Source organism: Schistocerca cancellata, chromosome 1 (genome assembly GCF_023864275.1).
Source record: "Schistocerca cancellata isolate TAMUIC-IGC-003103 chromosome 1, iqSchCanc2.1, whole genome shotgun sequence".
Lineage (NCBI taxonomy): Eukaryota > Metazoa > Arthropoda > Insecta > Orthoptera > Acrididae > Schistocerca > Schistocerca cancellata.
In genome coordinates this window covers 105,605,470-105,620,877 of record NC_064626.1, presented here as the reverse complement: position 1 = coordinate 105,620,877, position 15,408 = coordinate 105,605,470, and the positions used below count along the sequence as shown (strand labels likewise).

General features: G+C 47.0%; 1 protein-coding gene across 2 annotated transcripts in view; it reads right to left on the bottom strand.

Moving 5' to 3' along the window:
* Window positions 1-15,408, bottom strand: part of LOC126166463 (uncharacterized) — a 543,996-nt gene that overhangs the window by 135,693 nt on the left and 392,895 nt on the right. For both annotated transcript variants that reach the window (XM_049920406.1, XM_049920405.1), the window contains exon 3: window positions 14,154-14,270. In XM_049920406.1, the coding sequence (XP_049776363.1) occupies window positions 14,154-14,270 (117 nt within the window). The remainder of the gene's footprint in view (window positions 1-14,153; window positions 14,271-15,408) is intronic.

Genomic DNA, 15,408 nt, shown 5'->3' with positions numbered 1-15,408 from the left:
GGGACAACACAGCACCTAGTCCCCGAACGGAGAAGACCTTCGACCCGGACGGGAATCGAATTCAGACCCCTTCGGTTAGCAATTTGCCGCACTGACCCCGTAGCTACCGAGGCGGACAGACCGTACCAAGTTCCCAATACTAAATTAAATTTTTTTAAATGTGTGTTGTAGCTCCAAGTCGACATCTACATACATCTCTGAAACAGGATGAGAATAGCATAGCAGAGTGTATGGTACTACATGTGAGGGTTTCTTCGCGTTTCAATCGTGTGCGGGGCACGGGAGAAGGCTACTGAAATGTTCCTGCACACACTGTAGTCCAATTTTGTCTTCATGGAGATATGTAAGTATATTAAGGCTATCTCTAGATCCTTCTCTTAATACTGGTTCTTAGAATTTTATAAAGAGGCTTTCGTGCGATAATTTGCGTCTGAGGATTCAGCTTTTTTAACATCTGAAGCCTGTTGGGAGAGTACTTTGAAAATGCAGCTAGTCTACAGGAGCGACCATTTACTAATCACGTGTGGATTCCATTTTAGAATACTGCTCAAATGTGTGGGATCTACACCAAAAACGACTAATGGGACATATTGAACATGTAAAAAGATCGGCGCCACAAATGGTGACCGATTTATTTGACTCACGATAGATCTAGGTTAGGTTTGTGGTTCAGTTGTTGACACCATCCCACAGGTGTTAACTTGGCAACGGAATTGCAAGTTTCCCTCCAATGCCGATAGCAGTCGTGCAGGATCTGGTGCACGCAGTGGAGCATACTGACTGAGCCACACCTCCAAATAGCTCTGTACCACGAACGCCCTCTGCCTCTGCAATAGAAGACAGCCAGCGGCAGCTACTCAACCCATTTGTGCTCGCAGCCACATCGCTACACGATGCTATCCAGACACCGCCTAGGCACTAATCATTTCTGATCCTGTCCAGCTTTCCTACGATGACAGTTGCTGCACCACTCTGTACCCCAGCTCTCCTTACTGTTGTGTGTGAAGTTGTAGACAACAACGTTGAAAAGTGACTGATTGTGGATTGGCAAATGAATGTGATTTCATGATAATAAATACACTATGTGATCAAAAGTATCCGGACACCTCCAAAAGCATATGTTTTTCATATCAAGTGCATTGTGCTGCCACCTACTGCCAGGTACTCCATATCAGCGATATCAGTAGTCCTTAGACATCGTGAGAGAGCAGAATAGGGGGCTCCACGAAACTCACTGGCTTCGAACGTGGTGTGGTTATTGGTTGTCACTTGTGTCATACGTCTTTACATTAGAGTTCCATACTCCTAAACATCCTAGCCGGCCGCGGTGGTCTAGCGGTTCTAGGCGCGCAGTACGGAACCGCGCGACTGCTACGGTCGCAGGTTCGAATCCTGCCTCGGGCATGGATGTGTGTGATGTCCTTAGGTTAGTTAGGTTTAAGTAGTTCTAAGTTCTAGGGGACTGATGACCACAGATGTTAAGTCCCATAGTGCTCAGAGCCATTTTTGAACCTAAATATCCCCAGGTCCACTGTTTCTGATGTGATAGTGAAGTGGAAACGTGAAGGGACATATACAGTACAAAAGCCTACGGGCCGACCTCGTCTGTTGACTGACAGACACTGCCGACAGTTGAAGAGGGTCGTAATGTGTAATAGGCAGACATCTATCCAGACCATCATATAGTAATTCCAAACTGCATCAGGATCCATTGCAAGTACTATGACAGTTAGGCAGGAGATGAGGAAACTTGGATTTCATGGTCAAGAGGCTGCTTATAAGGCACATATCACACCGGTAAATGCCAAACGACGGCTCGCTTGATGTAAGGAGCATAAACATTGGACGATAGAACAGTGGAAAAACGTTGTGTGGAGTGACGAATCACGGTACACAATGTGGCAATCCGATGGCAAGGTGTGGGTATGGCGAATGCCCGGTGAACGTCATCTGCCAGCGTGTGTAGTGCCAACAGTAAAATGCGGAGGCGGTGGTGTTATGGTGTGGTCGTGTTTTTCATGGAGGGCACCCTATGTTGTTTTGTGTGGCACTATGACAGCACAGGCCTAAATCGATGTTTCAAGTACCTTCTTGCTTCCTACTGCTGGAGAGCAATTCAGGGACGGCGATTGCATCTTTCAACACGATTGAGCACCATAATGCACGGCCTTTGGCGGAGTGGTTACACGACAATAACATCCCTGTAAAGAACTGGCCCGCACAGTCCTGACCTGAATCCTATAGAACACCTTTGGGATGTTTTGGAACGCCAACTTCGTGCCCACCGATACCGATACCTCTCCTCAGTGCAGCACCCCGTGAAGAATGGGCTGCCACTCCCCAAGAAACCTTCCAGCACCTGACTGAACGTATGCCTGCGAGAGTGGAAGCTGTCATCAAGGCTAAGGGTGGGCCAACACCATGCTGAATGCCAGAATTACCGATGGAGGGCGGCATGAACGTTTAAATCATTTTCAGCCAGGTGTCCGGATACTTTTGATCACACAGTGTATAATCCTTGTTATGTTAAATATTTTACATGTATTGGATTTCCATGTTTGCCATTTTAACGATGCCATGGGTCAAAGCAGATTGGTGAATAGTTAGCATGTTCCATGCCGGCCGATGTGACCGAGCGGTTCTAGGCGCTTCAGTCCGGAACTACGCTGCTGCTACGATCGCAGGACCGAATCCTGCCTCGGACATGGTTGTGTGTGAAGCCCTTAGGTTAGTTAGGTTTAAGTAGTTCTATGTCTAGGGGCTGATGACGTTAAGCCCATAGTGCTTAGAGCTATTTTTTTTTAATTACCGAAGTGCTACTGGCCCTGCTAGAGGAAGAATCACTTGAAGTACTTAACCCATATGCTGGTGTTTCTACCACGATGGGGCTTGGGTCACCACCACTTGTGGTTAGGAAAGCGCTCAACCAGCTCTTTCGTGGTCGCTGGATAATACGTGAATGCGTTATCATTTGCCTTGCACTTTCACTTGATTTAATGTCACTGAACTTTTTTTTCTGTGCAGTTAACTCAAAAATGAAGTCAATGGACAACATCTGACGATCAAGAGGATTTACAACATCGCATTGTTGCAGCATGTGCAATGATATCGAAGGCCACTCTTCAGGCTGTCCTGAAGTCCTTGCTCCAGCGACTGCAAACATATATAACAGTAGAAGGAAAGCATTTCGAAAGCTTGACGGCTGTAATTTTAAGGAAATGATTATTGACCACATTATTTTGTGATCTCCTTTTTGTTACTGTTGCTGATGTAATTTTGTAATTTAACATTGACATTAAACTCGTGACGAGAAGTTAATATTTAACAGTCTTTATACCACGTCTGCATGACACAGCAGTCTGTTTAATGTTCAAAACAGATAATCCGAACTTATAAATATTGTAATTTCTGCAAAACTAGTACGCAGATTTTTAAGAGCGGTATGCCGTTGAATTCGTCTCTAGTAAACCTCTGATACTAGCAGCAGAAATTAGTATAATGCCATTTGAAAACAGCGAAGTAGATCCCGGTAGCGGTGTCATGAATATAGCTATGAAAAGAAACTATACTTAGTTTAGTGATGTCTTCTGACAACTCATCTGGCTGGAAACAGCATTACGATATCTCAAACAGTTCAGGAAATATCTGAGGCGGACAGTTTAGCTGAATCCCAGATGGTCGAATATTCCCGTGTTATTGTCATGAACGTATATGGGAGAGGTTGAATGATAGTGCAACCATGACTCGGACGTCCATGCCTCATCGTAAAGACTTACGTGGCCAGCTCGCCAGCTCTGAAAAACATAGGCGGCGATATGTAGCAGATCTGACGGCAGGCTACAATGCTGAAGCACACACAAGTGTTTCAGAGTACACCGATCAGCATATATTGCTGAATGTGGGGCTCTGCAACAGCCTGCTTATACGTGTTCCCATGTTGACCCAACGACATCATAAATTACGAGTGCGATGGGCACGGGATCAATAGAAATGTGTCGTCATGTTGGATGAATCACGTTTCTTGTTACATCGGGTCAATGGTCGCGACCAGATGCACCATTATTCCGGCGAGAAGCTGCTCCAAACTTGCAACGCCCTCACGAACGCACGGTGCTGGCGGCACTATTATAGTATTGGGGATTCTCAACTGGGTTTCCATGGGACCATTGGTTGCAATCCAAGATACCATGAGAACTGTGGACTACGTGAACATTATTGCGTACCACCTGCATCCCTCACGCTTGATATCTTCCCCGACAGTGTAGGTGTATCTCCCAGCAGGACGACTGTCCGTGTCACAAAGCCAGAATCATACAATAATGATATGAGGAGCATTACACGTTGATGTCTTTGCCGCCGACCTCACCTGAAGCCGATCGAACGTATCAGGGCCGCTATCAGACCCAACTCCACGCCCACAAACTACAGACCCGTAATATGCCGCCTGTGAGTACACATGTGATGCCACTTACCTCTTGTGACACACCTAAGACTTGTCAAATTCCTGCCACGCGGAATCGCTAGTGCATTGCGTTCCAAAGATGGACCAACACGCTATTAATCGGCCACTCGTAATGTTTTGGATTATCAGTGTATGGTCCTGTAGGAAAACATGGGTTGCATCAGGGCTGGGCTTAAGTATCTGGTGTCCTGATATCTGCCCACTGTAAAAATTAAAAGGACGAGGAATGCAGCATATTCCTCTTGGCTCCAGAATGGCGTGTGGGTGGGCAGGTGTCGAGAAAGAAAGATTGACGGGTGATGATTTTATGTCTGCCTTGTCAAAGCGAGGTGTCGTGTTTCCCGCTCACACTAAAAACAGTTGTAACAGGATTAGGAACGTAGCAAATGTAAACTCAACTCGTTCTGGTTGCCAGTGTGCTCCAGAGCGTCGTAGACGAAGGCGCCCAGGTTGATACTGTGTTTATTGATTTCAGAAATGGATTTGATACAGTTCTGGATTGTCATTTAGTGAAAAAACTGCTACCGTACCGAATACCGCACCTGATTTGTGACTGTATTCAGGCCTTCCTAGCAGACAGAACTCAACACGTCGCACTTAACGGGCCGAAAACAACTGTGGTACAGGTACTTCGTAAAGTACCCACGGGGTTAGTACAGGGCCGTTACTACTCGTATGCGCATTGCACATAAATGGTCTAGTCTGTAAAGACGGAAGTTCCATGAGGCTGTCCGGGTATGATGCAGTTGTCTGCAGGAATGTTGTAACGCGAACGCGAAATGCCAGAAGATTGCAGAAGAACGACGATTGGTGATGGAGCAAGCAGTTGAAAATGAAATTTATTTAAAAATGAAGTGTTGCGCAAAAACAGGCATAGAGATCCAATATCAACGATAAATCACTGGAAGCAGTAACAGCAGTAAAGTATTTACGAGTACCGTTCCGGAGCGATCTAAAGTGGAATACCCGTATAAAACTAGTTTCCAGGAAAAGCAGATGCCAGGATGATATTCATTGAAAGGATCCATAGTAAAAGTAATTCGTACACGAAAAAAGCAGTTTTACAAAAACTTGTTCGACCGTTTCTTTAGAATTGCTCATCGGCCTGGGAACCTTACCAGGCTTGGTTGATAGCGGAGATAGAACAAGTCCATTGAAGACCGTCGTGCTACGTCACTAAGTTCATTTAGTAAAGGTGACAGAGTTACGGAGATGGTCAACAAACTACTGTGGCAGACGCTGCAAGAAAGCTGTTGTGCATCGTGGAGAGATTTAGTGCTGAACTTCCGAGAGTGTACGCTGCTACAAGATCCCAGGAACTTTGTATTTCACCCCTCACCCCCCCCCTCCCCTTTCCCCCGCGGCCGCCATCCCCCTAATTCCCACATGTGTCTCGCGAAACGGCTACGACGAGAAATCAGGGAATAACAAGGCATACAGAAGCTTATCGATAGGAACTTTCCCAATGCATTATTCCCAAATGGAGCAGGGAAGGGTAGAAGGTATAGTGGTACCTCCGCCGAGACACCGTAAGGTGGCTTGCAGAGTAAAGATGTAAAAAATGTTGGTGAGTGTCCTTTCGTCAGGAAAGTCGTGCGGTTCAGCAGATACGATGATTTTATTGCCTGCCGTGGCCAGGGATTTGTGGTGGGGGATTTATAGTTGTCTTGCAAAAAGCAGGTCTCAAGCAACAAGGTAAACATTACACTTTGCTTGATTGTAAAACAGTGTTATAACGACAGAAAGTACTGAAATTACTGTGCAAGAGACATACTACACTTGCTACACACAGGAATGTACACTCATGTTCAGAAAACTGAAAATACCTTGAGCGAATAGATAATGATGATATTTGGTTTGTGGGGCGCTCGGTTATCAGCGCCCGTACAAATTCCTAACCTCTGCTCATTTCATCATCATGAATGATGATGAAATGATGAGGACAACACAAACACCCAGTCATCTCGTGGCAGGTGAAAATCTCTGACCCCGCCGGGAATCGAACCCGGGACCCTGTGCTCGGGAAGCGAGAACGCTACTGCGAGACCACGAGCTGTGGACTTTAGAGATAGGACGTTCGTATTCATAGGACATGTACATCAGTATTTTCTGTAGGACGTTCATATTCACAGGACACGTACATCAGTATTTTCTGCAGAAATGATTAGCATTTTAGTTATCTCTGTTCAGTATGCGTCCTGTTGCCAAGAAGTCACAGGGTCCACCACGGGCCCAGATAACTTGTTCCATCGATGCGTCTAATAAGCAAAGAGTGTCCTGTGGATAGTCATCCATGCTGCATTCACCTGGTTCCAAAGTTCATCTCGGGTGGTCCGCTTTGGGTCATAGCGCTGCACCCATCGTTTCACGATATAACCTACCAGTTTTCGATTGGCGACAAGTCTGTTGATCTGGCGGGCCAGGTCAAAAGGCTGACATCCTGTGAGACCAGCAAGGCACGTGTTCGTGCAGCAACATGTGGTCGTGCATTGCCTTGCTGAAAAATGGCTTCTGGGGTGTTGCGCAGAAAAGATTTGGCTACGGGTCGCAGGATATCATTCACATAGATCACGCTGGTTACAGTGCCCTGGACACGCACCAACTGTGATTTATGGATGTACCCAAAAGCATCCCACACCGTAAGGCCTTGAGTTGGTGTTAATGTGTTGTGCGAATGCAATTACTGTGATGCAGCTCCCCCTGTCTGAGGCGAACCAAAATGCGGCCATCATTTAAAAAAAAAAAAACAGAACCCGAACTCGTCCGAAATACTATCTGATACCCCTCCCGTCCCCACTGACGTCGTTCCATACACCACTGCCGTCTAGCACGTTTCTGCACATTCGTCAAAGGTAGACAGAAAAGTGGACGACGCGTACGTAACCCATGCCGTAATAAACTGCGACGGACTGATAACCCTGATGGTGTGTGATGTGTGCCTCTGTTCCACTTATAATGTATTAATGTAAGGAGAATAGATGCTGAATGATGAATGCATGCAGCTTGCCGCTAACTTTTTGTAATGTCTTGTCTGTATAGACGTGTATCTGTTGCCTTTAAGATCCCTTCACTTTCACACATAAATCTATACAGTAAAGTAAGGGCCGGCCGCGGTGGTCTAGCGGTTCTGGCGCTGCAGTCCGGAACCGCGGGACTGGTACGGTCGCAGGTTCGAATCCTGCCTCGGGCATGGGTGTGTGTGATGTCCTTAGGTTAGTTAGGTTTAAGTAGTTCTAAGTTCTAGGGGACTTATGACCTAAGATGTTGAGTCCCATAGTGCTCAGAGCCATTTTTTGAGTAAAGTAAGGGCCTCCCGTTTTGTCTTTAGGCTGATCCGTGATAAGACAGGCGAAAAATTAGACTAATGGAGGATTGTTAGTATTTTCTCTAATTTTCATTCGCTCTCTCTCTCTCTCTCTCCTTTATCGGTGTACAGTTTTTGATATACTATTTCATTACGTGAAATCAGCCAAATAGAATGTCTGGTGGAGCCCTTCGTCTTAGTATTCAGCGGCTGGCTTGCTGTAAGAGATCTTTACATTTATTATTATTGTTAAGCGCTGCATTCAGTTGGGAAAATCGATCGTTTGAACAATTCGTTCCTTTTACGAAAGATTTTGAATTCCAGATGTGTACGAAGCCTTTTTGGACGATTTAACAAAGACTCGGTGATTGCAGGCTCTCTTCGACACAGCTGAAACTTCCCCACTAATTACAGGGCCAACGCGATCATCAATGATTCAGACAAAGAACTCATTCGTTCATTCACTCCATAATAAATGGGTTCACAAACCTTATTTTTGAAGGAAATTGTATGTTCAATCCATCTCCATTACATGTCCAGATCTCTGTGGGTTCCAAGTCTTAATTATTTTCCGTTACAGTTTCTTTCTCTTCAAACAACCCGCTAGTGGCACAAATGTTAATAGCTCGCTTTAGCGAGAAGAAAAGCAAATATGTCTCTTTTAGAAACCCGTCAATCTTTCAACAGATACTTCCGAATACATACATGTATCTCTGTTTTCCAAAGAATAAACGTACTAGAAAATACACTCCTGGAAATTGAAATAAGAACACCATGAATTCATTGTCCCAGGAAGGGGAAACTTTATTGACACAATCCTGGGGTCAGATACATCACATGATCACACTGACAGAACCACAGGCATATAGACACAGGCAACAGATCATGCACAATGTCGGCACTAGTACAGTGTATATCCACCTTTCGCAGCAATGCAGGCTGCTATTCTCCCATGGAGACGATCGTAGAGATGCTGGATGTAGTCCTGTGGAACGGCTTGCCATGCCATTTCCACCTGGCGCCTCAGTTGGACCAGCGTTCGTGCTGGACGTGCAGACCGCGTGAGACGACGCTTCATCCAGTCCCAAACATGCTCAATGGGGGACAGATCCGGAGATCTTGCTGGCCAGGGTAGTTGACTTACACCTTCTAGAGCACGTTGGGTGGCACGGGATACATGCGGACGTGTATTGTCCTGTTGGAACAGCAAGTTCCCTTGCCGGTCTAGGAATGGTAGAACGATGGGTTCGATGACGGTTTGGATGTACCATGCACTATTCAGTGTCCCCTCGACGATCACCAGTGGTGTACGGCCAGTGTAGGAGATCGCTCCCCACACCATGACGCCGGGTGTTGGCCCTGTGTGCCTCGGTCGTATGCAGTCCTGATTGTGGCGCTCACCTGCACGGCGCCAAACACGCATACGACCATCATTGGCACCAAGGCAGAAGCGACTCTCATCGCTGAAGACGACACGTCTCCATTCGTCCCTCCATTCACGCCTGTCGCGACACCACTGGAGGCGGGCTGCACGATGTTGGGGCGTGAGCGGAAGACGGCCTAACGGTGTGCGGGACCGTAGCCCAGCTTCATGGAGACGGTTGCGAATGGTCCTCGCCGATACCCCAGGAGCAACAGTGTCCCTAATTTGCTGGGAAGTGGCGGTGCGGTCCCCTACGGCACTGCGTAGGATCCTACGGTCTTGGCGTGCATCCGTGCGTCGCTGCGGTCCGGTCCCAGGTCGACGGGCACGTGCACCTTCCGCCGACCACTGGCGACAACATCGATGTACTGTGGAGACCTCACGCCCCACGTGTTGAGCAATTCGGCGGTACGTCCACCCGGCCTCCCGCATGCCCACTATACGCCCTCGCTCAAAGTCCGTCAACTGCACATACGGTTCACGTCCACGCTGTCGCGGCATGCTACCAGTGTTAAAGACTGCGATGGAGCTCCGTATGCCACGGCAAACTGGCTGACACTGACGGCGGCGGTGCACAAATGCTGCGCAGCTAGCGCCATTCGACGGCCAACACCGCGTTTCCTGGTGTGTCCGCTGTGCCGTGCGTGTGATCATTGCTTGTACAGCCCCCTCGCAGTGTCCGGAGCAAGTATGGTGGGTCTGACACACCGGTGTCAATGTGTTCTTTTTTCCATTTCCAGGAGTGTATTACTAGAAAATCAGATCAGATACTTTTCCAAAGCGAATAAATGTGGATGATTTGATTGACAATGATTAATTGGTGCGTGGTAGAGGGTAATTTTCTGTGGGGACATCAGCATCTATTCTCCTTACATTAATACATTATACACTGTTGCGCCAGAGCAGAGGAGGACGCAGATCTCACCTGCAGTGCCATTCGGATGAGGTGTCGGTCTCCTCGTCGTGTTCTACGGCCTCCCGTGAACCATTCTGCAAGCAACCGTTGCACTGCCGACGCACTTCGTTCCACACGAACAGCAGTATCCCGGATGGACGCATCACATTCTCTCATGCCAATAAGGCGCTCTCTTTCCGACTCACTGATTTGACGGTTCGGTTCGCGTACACATCTGCGAGGCATACTACACATCTGCTGAAGGCTCACTGATCCATAACCTTCAGTTTATAGTGACAACGAGAGCCACAGGTACATTTTACCGGTAGGAGGTGTTGCGACGCAATTTCGAGGTTGACCACGAACCTGCGGGCCGACACGGTTCAAATTCTAATAATTCTGCAGAACATACTAATGTACATGCCGTGTGAATATGAACGTCCTATCTGTAGTCGTTCAAGGTGTTCTGTTTTTTTCTGAACATTAGTCTATATCTTCCGAGTCAGAGCTTCGCTAATTACCTATTGTGAAGACTGTTGTATGCCAGGCGTTTCGTGTGATTTACCTTGTTCTTTAACCCTTCAGAAAATCTGCTCAGAAAATATGATCGCGTATCTTGATTTTAACTAACATTGGCACACTAGTGAAGATTCACACCCTAAAAGCATGCCATACATTACGTTATAATACGGATTAAACATTAATGTGCCATGTAATCGATATACACTCATGCTCATAAATTAAGGATAATGCTGATACATGGTGAAACAACGCTCTGGTGTGCGGTTTGCAGGTTTAAATCACCTCTGGGTATGACCATGCGGTGCATTTTATCTGCGGTCGTCGCACGGTGGCGCCGTCAGCAGTCCACATACGCAGAGGTGTGTTGGTGCAGCGAGTAAGTGTGCAGACGTTTTCAGACGTACTAATGGTGACTGTGTGTTGAAAATGGCTCAAACATATTGAGAATATGGCGACTGGAGGCTGGTCAAACACAGCAGGTCGTAGCACGGGCCCTCCGTGTGCCACAAAGTGCGATCTCAAGATTATGGCAACGATTCCAGAAGAGAGGAAACGTGTCCAGGCGCTACAGTACGGGACATTCACTGCGTACAACTCCACATGAAGACCAATATCTCACCATCAGTGCCCGCAGACGGCCACGGAGTACTGCAGGTAGCCTTGCTCAGGACCTTATCGCAGCCACTGGAACAGTTGTTTCCAGACACACGGTCTACGACGACTGAATAGACATGGTTTATTCGTTCGCCCGGAGACCTGCAAGGTGCAGTCTACTAACCCCTGGTCACAGGACAGCCCGTAAAGCCTGGTGTCAAGAATACAGTACGTGGTCATTGGAACAGTGGTCCCACGTTGTGTTCACGGACGAGTCCAGGTATAGTCTGAACATTGATTCTCGTCGGGTTTTCATCTGGCGTGAACCAGGAACCAGATACCAACCCTTAATGTCCTTGAAAGGGACCTGTATGGAGGGCGGTTTGATGGTGTGGGGTGGGATTATGATTGATGCACGAACACCCCTGCATGTCTTTCACAGAGGAACTGTAACAGGCCAGGTGTATCGGGACATCATTTTGCACCAGTATGTCCGCCTTTTCAGGGGTGCAGTGGGTTCCACCTTCCTCCTGATGGATCATAACGCACGGCCCCACCGAGCTGCCATCGTGGAGGAGTACCTTGAAACAGAAGATAACAGGCGAATGGAGTGGCCTGCCTGTTCTACAGACCTAAACCCCACTGAGCACGTCTGGGATGCTGTCGGTCGACGTATCGCTGCACGTCTTCAAACCCCTACGACACTTCAGGAGCTCCGACAAACACTGGTGCAAGAATGGAAGGCTATACCCCATCAGCTGCTCGACCACCTGATCCAATGTCAACCCGTTGTGCGGCCTGTGTACGTGTGCATGGTGATCATATCCCATACTGATGTCGGGGTATATGCACAGGAAACCGTGGCGTTTTGTAGCACGTTTGTTTCGGGACGGTTTTCTCAACTTATCACCAATACTGTGGACATACAGATCTGCGTCGTGTGTGTTCCCTATGTGCCTATGCTATTAGCGCCAGTTTTGAGTAGTGCCACGTTGTGTGGCACCACATTCTGCAATAATCCTTAATTTATGAGCATGAGTGTAGTTAAAGTCGGGCCACTATCCCGAATTTGGAAAACATGGAGAAAGGGATCACTTGTGGCCTTGTAAAAGGAAACAGCTCATTATTCACTTGAAATAGCTTAGGGAACTGCAGAATATGTAAATCAGTATGAGGTGAGGAATTAGTCCTACTTTTCCTGAATAAATAAGTGCGCTATGACGACGATATATTCATTATACGACGCCATGTTGTACGGCCGATAAGTGGTTTTCTTGTCGTCTCACTGCAAACCTCTCAGGAAGAAGGAAGGAAAACTACAGCTTAAGTCCTGACGACGATGTCGTAATTAGAGACGGAGAACAAGCCCCGGCAGCAGAAGGAAAATGGCCATGCAATTTCAGAGGAACCATCCCGTCATTCACCGTAAGCAATTCATGGAAATCTCAGGAAACATTAATCTGCATGTCCAGACAGGGATTTGAACGACTATTCCCGCGAGCATCTCAGAATGTAATGGAGACTGGAAAAAATCGCCCGTTAATCTCCCTTGACGACTTAGAAGAAATGGTTAGGCATCATTGGCCATTTTTGCAGGAGGTCTAAAATCACCGTCCAGTCTCAGAAGAAAAAGGTTCCATCTCCGGCGGAGATTGAAAAGGCTCTCTAGCCAGAGCAGCGACGGATGAGAATCTGCTGAGCAGAGCTTTTCTGCTTTCCTTCCACATATGCCCAAGGTAATGGACAGAGTCAGCAGGAATCTATGGAAATTTGACACAAAAAAACCTACATCCTGGTGAAGGAAGGCAATGAGTGTCTCAGATCGCTGAAGACGATTGCGATTACAGTCTGTGAGCGCGTTAGAAGGCTCTGCATCTCAAGTATCTGTACGAAATTGAAGATGGATATGATCGTATGTTCTACATCACAATGTTCCTATAGCGGAAAAGGATCAGTAGTCACGGACAAAATCCGAACGTACAATGAACTATGGCCATAATGTAATCCATTTAAATAATGCAAACTTTGATTACCTGGGAAATCAGCACGATCCCTTGTACAGAGAAGCTGCTGGAATCATAAAAATACGGCCAGGAAAAAATTCAGAAGCAAGTGGTAAACTTGCCCTATTATCTATGCTGCGTTACGAGAAGTCTAGGAGGAAACTTCTCGCGTTGGATGTGTGTATAAGGTCAAAAATTCATTTTCTTTTACATAATGACCTTCCAGGGTAGCGTACTCTGTTCAAGGATTTTCAGAGAGTAAATTTCATTCCTGAGGTGCAGATGTGAAAGGTGTGCCGAATCACTGTCTACGATTTCACTGAGGTTCAAAACGTAATCCACCAACAAATTTCCTAAATATGAAAACAGACAGAAGAAAGAATATGAATAGGATGGATGTTATGTTCCGACAATTCTTACTCAAATCCTTCAGTTTTCTCTCTGTCAAAACATTTTTGAGGGAGCCGGCCGCTGTGACCGAGCGGTTCTAGGCGCTACAGTCTGGAACCGCGCGACCGCTACGGTCGCAGGTTCGAATCCTGCCTCGGGCATGGATGTGTGTGATGTTGTTAGGTTAGTTAGGTTTAAGTAGTTCTAAGTTCTAGGGGACTGATGACCTCAGATGTTAAATCCCCTAGTGCTAAGAACCACTTGAACCATCTTTGAGGGAAGACACAGTGTCGTGATGAAAGATCTGGGCCTGCATTCATTTATTTTGTTATCTAGTTGGTCTACAGGTGTTCCGTAGTACGTTCCTTCCGTCTCATAAGACGATGACGCCGTGGAGTCCAACTGACTTACTTGTGTGTCACTCTGGTGGGACCTCGACGCCCCATTGCACGATATCCCGACTCCGCTGTACTCGGTTCAGAATATCATGGCGCGTGCTTGCCAACAGCGACGTACTGGACAGTAGCTTGAGTGGTAGTGCACAGGGTAGCCGTACTCACCGAATTGGTCATCCCAGGGAAGTGCAGGCACACTGGCTGGTCGGGCCACGTCTTGCTGACGTAGAAGTGGAAGTCCCAGACGCGGTCGTTCATGTAGGTGCGCAGCGTCTGGTGGAACTGTGGACACACGGACAGCCGCTTCAGTTTGGGTCTGGCAGAGGCGGTCTACAGCTGCGACTAGCTACTGTGGTGGTTGTGGCGACGTATAACTTGTAGGACAAAGTCACATAGCGATACCTTGTCTCAATATAAAATACTTACATAAAATATTCTTTCCTTTTACAGGGTTATTACAAATGATTGAAGCGATTTCACAGCTCTACAATAACTTTATTATTTGAGATATTTTCACAATGCTTTGCACACACATACAAAAACTCAAAAAGTTTTTTTAGGCATTCACAAATGTTCGATATGTGCCCCTTTAGTGATTCAGCAGACATCAAGGCGATAATCAAGTTCCACCCACACTCGGCGCAGCATCTCCCCATCAATGAGTTCGAAAGCATCGTTGATGCAAGCTCGCAGTTCTGGCACGTTTCTTGGTAGAGGAGGTTTTAACACTGAATCTTTCACATAACCCCACAGAAAGAAATCGCATGGGGTTAAGTCGGGAGAGCGTGGAGGCCATGACATGAATTGCTGATCATGATCTCCACCACGACCGATCCATCGGTTTTCCAATCTCCTGTTTAAGAAATGCTGAACATCATGATGGAAGTGCAGTGGAGCACCATCCTGTTGAAAGATGAAGTCGGCGCTGTCGGTCTCCAGTTCTGGCATGAGTCAATTTTCCGCGGGCTACGCGTGAAACTTGCCCGCACGCGTTCAACCGTTTCTTCGCTCATTGCAGGCCGACCCGTTGATTTCCCCTTACAGAGGCATCCAGAAGCTTTAAACTGCGCATACCATCGCCGAATGGAGTTAGCAGTTGGTGGATCTTTGTTGAACATCGTCCTGAAGTGTCGTTGCACTGTTATGACTGACTGATGTGAGTGCATTTCAAGCACGACATACGCTTTCTCGGCTCCTGTCGCCATTTTGTCTCACTGCGCTCTCGAGCACTCTGGTGGCAGAAACCTGAAGTGCGGCTTCAGCCGAATAAAACTTTATAAGTTTTTCTACGTATCTGTAGTGTGTCGTGACCATATGTCAATGAATGGAGCTACAGTGAATTTATGAAATCGCTTCAATCATTTGTAATAGCCCTGTACATGTTTTTTTTTTCGTTATTGAAGACTACGGTGCTTCAACT